At 45.4% G+C, this 6,707-nt stretch overlaps 1 protein-coding gene across 1 annotated transcript in view; it reads left to right on the top strand.

Moving 5' to 3' along the window:
- The first annotated feature begins 480 nt into the window (after positions 1-480).
- ETF1 (eukaryotic translation termination factor 1) overlaps positions 481-6,707 on the top strand; it is a 28,227-nt gene continuing 22,000 nt past the window's right edge. The window contains exons 1-2 of the mRNA XM_079915701.1: positions 481-636; positions 798-901. Of these exons, the coding sequence (XP_079771827.1) occupies positions 816-901 (86 nt within the window). The 5' untranslated portion in view covers positions 481-636; positions 798-815. The remainder of the gene's footprint in view (positions 637-797; positions 902-6,707) is intronic.

Genomic DNA, 6,707 nt, shown 5'->3' with positions numbered 1-6,707 from the left:
ATCCGGTACACCCTGGCCGAGCGTCTGAACACTAGTCCGCGCAGCCGTGACGCACGCAGGCCCGAGCGCTTCGTTAGCTATGAAGCAGCAAACCGCGCGTCCCGGCTCGAGCGTAAAGGCGCATCGCAGACCCTCAGATGTCCATTCTATTCAAGAAGGTGGGACAGAAAACACTACGACCCACGCGCCTTGCCCTTTAAGAAACACCCCCGTTTGAGCCAGGCGGGGCTCCGAGTAAATCCTCGCGAGAGCCACCTGCTTCCGCCCGCTTCCTGCTCTCGGCTCTCCGGACCGGAAGGAAGGAGGTACTTCCCCCGCCCCCGGCTTCTACCTCACAAGGCAGCGCGGCCCCAGCTGCGGCCAATCGGCGGGCTCATTCTAGGCCACGGCCCAGAGAGCCAATGGAAAGTCGCGGCGCGCGCAGAGCTTCCTCTCTTCCTCACCGGCCCCCTCCCTTCCGCCTGCCGACTTCCACTCAGCCCCTGGCGGAGGAAGTGATGTCACAGGCCCCATGTGAGCGGATTGCAACACATGCAGCTGCCTGGAAAGAGGGAGCCGGTGTCCTACGTCAGAGCCGCCGCCGCGGAGCCGCCGCCGGGGAGGAGCAGCCGCTGCCGCCCAGGACTGGGCCCTTAGGTAAACCAGGGGAAGGGAAATGCCAGTGACCACCGCGGCGGGCCGCGCGGGGCGGGAAGAGGAGGGACTGTCGGGGGTGGCGAGGAAGGGGGCCGCTCTGCCCCAGCGGCGGCGCTAACTCTGTGGTCTTGGTGTCTCCGGGCCCCGCCGGGCCGCTCTAGGGAGGAGGAGGCGAGAAGATGGCGGACGACCCCAGTGCTGCCGACAGGAACGTGGAGATATGGAAGATCAAAAAGCTCATTAAGAGCTTGGAGGCGGCCCGCGGGTGAGCGCCGCGTCTGGGCCCCCCCATGCCCTCTTGGTTTCCGGACCCCTCAGGATGGCCGCCCCCGCGCCGCATGGCCGGATGAGGAGAACCGGGCACTAGCCAACTCCCGCCTTCTGGACCTCTGGGTAGTAGCCCTAGTCTTAGGGGCGAGGGTCTGCGCGGTTGGTCCGAGAAGGGGCCCCTTACCCTGTTAGGGCTAAGGGGTCCCGCTCCCGGGGCTCGGGCCCCTCGACCCCCTCGTGGTAGGCTACTGCTACTTTTGTACCCCTTTCAGGCGCTTGAATCCAGAACCTCCCGTTTTGAGCTCCAGGTGCTGCCACCCAACTCGGGTGCCGCTGGGGGAAAGGGCCAAGCCTTGCTTTCCGAACGCCTTCCCTGATTTCCTCTCTTCTCCTTCCTTCACTTTTCTCAGCCAAGCTTCATTAAAATGGCCTCCCCCTCCCGGGCTTCTGAGACCCGGGTGGGTGAAGTTTGGATGGGGCGGGAAGGAGGGGTTGTCAGGGACAACCTCTTTCTGACTTCCTCTGATTTCTCTGGGTCTTACAACTCTCCCAGTATGACTTCCTCCAAGTCCTTTAATTACTCCGTAGCTTCCTGGTGTTAGCTGTTACAGGAACCACCTCTAAACTGAAAATGTGTGCGGGGTCGGGGAGTGGGGGAGGTTTTGGTTGACAGGTGTGTATCTGTATATACAGGAGAAATCCCAGTTATGGGGCCGTTCATGTGAACTCTACCAACAGGGTCCCTTTTGGCCTCTCTCTGGAACTCTTGGGGTAGAGGTGCTGATGTATTAGTATTAATGCTTGTTGAAATTCAGAACTGGATTAAGCGGGCTTTGAGGGTTTTTTGTAAATTTGGGTAAGAAACTATTAGGTGTGTCCCTTTTGGGAAGGGGAGACTAGGTTAAAACTGACTTTATATGTTCTTTTTTTAATTAAAAAAAAGTTGTTCTTTGGGGGAAGGTACGTCAGAGGTATATCTGTTCTCTCACTATATTACTTTATTTTGTTCTATTTCCCAGTCATAGAAACTCTTTACTTACAGGAAGTAGGGGGAAAAAGTGTTTGGAACATGACATATTTGTACGTCTTCAGCATTCTTAGAAGAGCAGAGTGGCTTGTCCTGGGCCATGTTAAAAGTTATTTTCAGTACAGGAATTGGACATTCTGGTTTCCAGCACAGGTTTTGTCCTTGCTTGGTAGATTTGCAAGGATAGGATTCATCAAATTCGTAGTTGTTACTGCTTTATGAAATAAGGTATGCTTAGTTCCATTGAAGGCCCAGGGCTAACAGTTTTGTCATTGTTTATAAATTTATTTATTTTTTATTTATTTATCTTTGGCTGCATTGGGTCTTTGTTACTGCATGTGGGCTTTTCTTTAGTTGTGGCGAGCGGGGGCTACTCTTCATTGTGGTGCACAGGCTTCTCACTGCAGTGGCTTCTCTTGTTGCGGAGCACGGGCTCTAGGCGCGCGGACTTCAGTAGTTGCAGCACGCAGGCTCTGTAGTTGTGGCTCTCGGGCTCTAGAGCGCAGGCTCAGTAGCTGTGGTGCACAGGCTTAGTTGCTCTGTGGCATGTGGGATCTTCCCGGACCAGCGCTTGAACCCGTGTCCCCTGCAGTGGCAGGCGGATTCTTAACCACTGTGCCACCAGGGAAGTCTCTGCCATTGTGTTTTGTTCCTAGTAATTAGTGACAGTTCTGTTTGGGGTGAAACTTCTGAAAGTTTAGTCCTCTTCAGTTACTGGGGCTTTTGCTCACTTTCTAAGATATGAATTGAAGATAGCAGCTTATTTTTCATTCAGTAGGTTTGTTTTTCTTTGAATTTAATACGACATTCAGACCTAGATAATAATCTTAACCAGAATTTGAACACAGATGATTCTCTGCTACATGGTAGAATGAATAATTATTCCCCAAGTGTGAGAATACTGTACAGGAGGAGCAATATAGGTCATGACCCATTATGATGCACTACCAGGAATTAGCCGGGTTCTTTTGTTTCACTAGCACCTGCTGTTATGTTACTTGAATCCTTCACTTGAGTATGGCTTTTACAGTTTGCTGTTGTTACTGTTGTTTAAAGCTGGATGTACCCCTTGGGTTTGTTCTCTTATTACTTTAACTTTTTTTTTCGTTTATTTGGTTGCGCTCAGTCTTAGTTGCGGCATGTGGGCTCCTTAGTTGTGGCATGCATGTGGGATCTAGTTCCCTGATCAGGGATTGAACCCCAGCCCCCTGTATTGGGAGCGTGGAATCTTAACCACTGCACCACCAGGGAAGTCCCTCTTGTTACTTTAACTTGAAGGCAGGTTCACACATTAGAACTTGAATACATTACATACTCTGAGGAAGTCTAAAATATGAATTCAAACTATAATTTGCTTCTTGTCCAAGTGAAGTGACACTGAAGATAACAGTGCTTAATAACAGCATTCCCTTTACTGCTTGATGAAGGAAGCTCATTCTTAAATTTGTTCCTATCTATGTTACCTAACCACTTGAAACTTTTAAGATCCTCTTTAAAGCTTTTAAAGACTTTAGTCCTTTGATTAGCAAAGTCCAGTAAAGTTTAAAGCATGCTAAAAATGAGGTTCTCTTTGCAGAACTTTTTTTCTAAGTAGTAGTTTTTATACAAGATTAAACTGTCCTCTAAACAGTGTGGTTCATAATCGTGTCCTGCTTTACTTACTTTGCTTTTATTCAGGATTTGGTTACATCTTGATCCCATGAAAATGTAAAATCTTGGCCATCTATAGGTATCAGGAAGGGAGTCACACGTTTCTTCTGTTTAACTCAAATGGTTCTTGGTATATACCAGTTTCTTTTTGAGAATAGCAAGACTGTATTATCATGGTTGAGTTGTGTTAGTCAGACTCATTAGATTATAATAGTGTACAGTGAGAAATGTTTTTCCTTCTTTGCCTAATGGTAAAATACTAATAGGAGAAGCGTGATGGACTTTAAGCACAAACTGGATAGCACAATAAACCTATCTGTACTGGTGTTTAAGGGGCAAGTTGTGGGTTTCAGGAGAAAACAGGTTGTGTTCAAGCATGGTTATTAACACTAGATAGCACTTAGTGGCAGATGAGTAGAATGGCTTTGGAAATGAAGATTTCTTCTCCACCCCCCACCCCCCAACACACACACATACCCCCCCCAGCAATTCTGGGCATGAGAATCACAGATTGGTTTGTTCTTAACCCTGGCTCTTAAGGTATGCTGGGATAAGAGTAATGTTGAAATTGAGATAGTCAATATGTGATTATCTTGGTATATGACCCCCAAGGTAATGTAGCTTTAAAGGGAAACCACCTGTAAAATGGACTCACTGATTAAGTACATCTGAACAGAGTGAAGTTTCTAAGCACAATAATTTATTGCACACTTGGCATGTTATAGACATTGTGTTAAGCAATACATTATTTCATTTAACCCTCACAAAAAGTATTGCCACCATTTGGTGGGAAAGGCAGACTAAGGCTGTGAGGTTAAATATCTTACTTTCTGGAATGTAGCAGATGCCCAGGATTTGAACCAATGTGCTGTACTGCCCAATGGATATATTTTATGTTTAAAAAAAAATGCAAGACTACACTACAGCTATAACAGACTGTTTTATGCTATGGAAGACCACTTACAGGGGCCAAAATGACTAAAATGGGGAACTTGCTAGGAGTCTTTTTGTAGTCTTTTTGTCATACTTAATTTTCTGAGTTAAAAAGTGTGTTACACGTATAACTTGAATTTAAGTTGGGTGGAACATACATATTTAGCTTCATATAAGCCTGGTAGAATGTTGGTTTCTGTTTATGCTAGTAAAATAACCAGCTAATTCTTTTCCTATATGTAAGTCCCACTTAAAGTTAATGATAGCTCTTCCCGGTTGACGATTGCTCTTGGCGTCTTCTCTGTAGTTGGCTTAATGAGGATAAATGTGTACATAAGTCAACTGGAACTAGGACAATGTGGATGGAAACCATGGTTGTGGGTATTTTGAATAAGGAACTAAACCAGGTGAAGATATGTAGGAGAAAGGCAGATGGGAAATTTAGGTTGTTTTTTCCTAATGTTTTCTGAGCCAGCAAAAGGTAGCCACAGAAATTGTGTTGGAAGCTTTATAGTTTTCAGGTAATAAAATCATAACCAGAGCCTGTTATTACCAAGGACAGTGGTGAATGTAACCAAGGAACAGACAAGGTTCATTTGGGCTAAATTGTGTCTGTGGGTATTAGAATATTTTTTCACTTATCTTCGGCAGGGAATCTTATTTTACATATAATGAGGGCTCGGTCAGATAACCCATGTTTGAAGATCAGCACAGTTTCTAAGCTTCATTTGAGTCTTTGGGCATTTTTAAAGCTTTTGTTAAAAACAACTTGTAGATATCTTGACTTTGAAGGAAATAAATTACCTGGCTTTACATGACTGTCTTTCCTGCCCCCAAATATAACTGGTGGGGGGACTATCTTTTTCCTCTACTCTGAGGAGTTCTGATCCTAGATGTGTGGTTTTTTTCCCCACACCAGGCAGTTCTCCAATTCTCACTCTACACCAACTGAGCGTTCCTACAGTTGAATTAGATTCTGACACTACCCAGAGTTAGTGTTGGATCCCACTAGGTAACGGGGTCAGTCCCACAAGACTGCCCACACTTGTGATGCCAAAGCAAGTCCTACCCTACCCTACTTCTCAGACAGGCTATAATTTGGGGGTTCCTATGACTCCCTCCTTGGGTTCAGTAATTTGTTAGAATGGCCCAAAGATCTCAGGGAAACTATTTATGTTAACCGGTTTATTACAAAGGATATTATAAAGGGTATAGACGAACCGCCAGATGAAGTGGTACATGGGGCAAGGTCTGGAAGGGTCTGAGTGCAGAAGCTTCTGTCCTTGTGAAACTGGGGTATGCCACCTGGGTTTGCCAACCCAGAAGTTCATTAAATCTTGTTCAAGAGGTTTTTTTATAGAGCTTACTCTACAGCTTCCCCTTCCCATAGGTCTGTGGATAGAGCAGAAAGTTCAGCCCTCAGAAAACTTGGTCTTTCTGGTGACCAGCTCCATCCTAAGTCTGCCTAGGGGCCCCACCCTAAGTCACTTCATTGGCACTCCATATGAATAACATAAACTCCCATCTCAGGAAATTCTGAGGGATTTAAGAGCTTTGCTAAAGGCCGGGGACAAAGACCAAAATCTCCACAAAATTCCTTACATTATATTGAATTAGAAGTTAGTAATTTTATGAAATCGTTGAATAGGTTTTTTAAAGACAAATAATACAGATTGTTTATATGGTTCGAATAAATTAAAGTATCTAAAATGTGTTTGGGTACCTTTCCCAAGTGAAAATTGTTGATTAGTAGAACACTTGGAAGTTCTCAAAGCAATGAATTTCGGGTACTTTTATTTTTACTTTTGTTCTCCATATCCTTAAAGAGCCGGCTGTAACTAGAGTGATACTTGGTAGTTTTTCATACTAATACAAGAATATTCAGGCTCTTAAAAGGCTTTTTTCATCCTGTGTTCTGGCTTCCCCTGCCTCTCCTGTCTCTGATTGTTAACACACAGGTAAAAGACCCCGCTAGAGAAAAGTCAGGAATTAGAATATTTTTAATTTCCTGAGAAGAGATGAGTGTAGAACAAATAACTACAGAGGTCTTGGTGGCTTCTCACTAAGGGGTCAAAATACAGATGCCACCAACAGGTCTGAGCCATGAGAAGAGAGCAAGAAAGAGGTAGTAAAGGGAAGAGGAGGAGATAAGAGTAGGGTGTGGTGGTGTTCCTCAGTCCATTCCAAGTGT

This window comes from Stenella coeruleoalba, assembly GCF_951394435.1.
Source record: "Stenella coeruleoalba genome assembly, chromosome: 3".
Taxonomy (NCBI): domain Eukaryota; kingdom Metazoa; phylum Chordata; class Mammalia; order Artiodactyla; family Delphinidae; genus Stenella; species Stenella coeruleoalba.
This window is presented reverse-complemented; position numbering and strand designations above follow the sequence as displayed.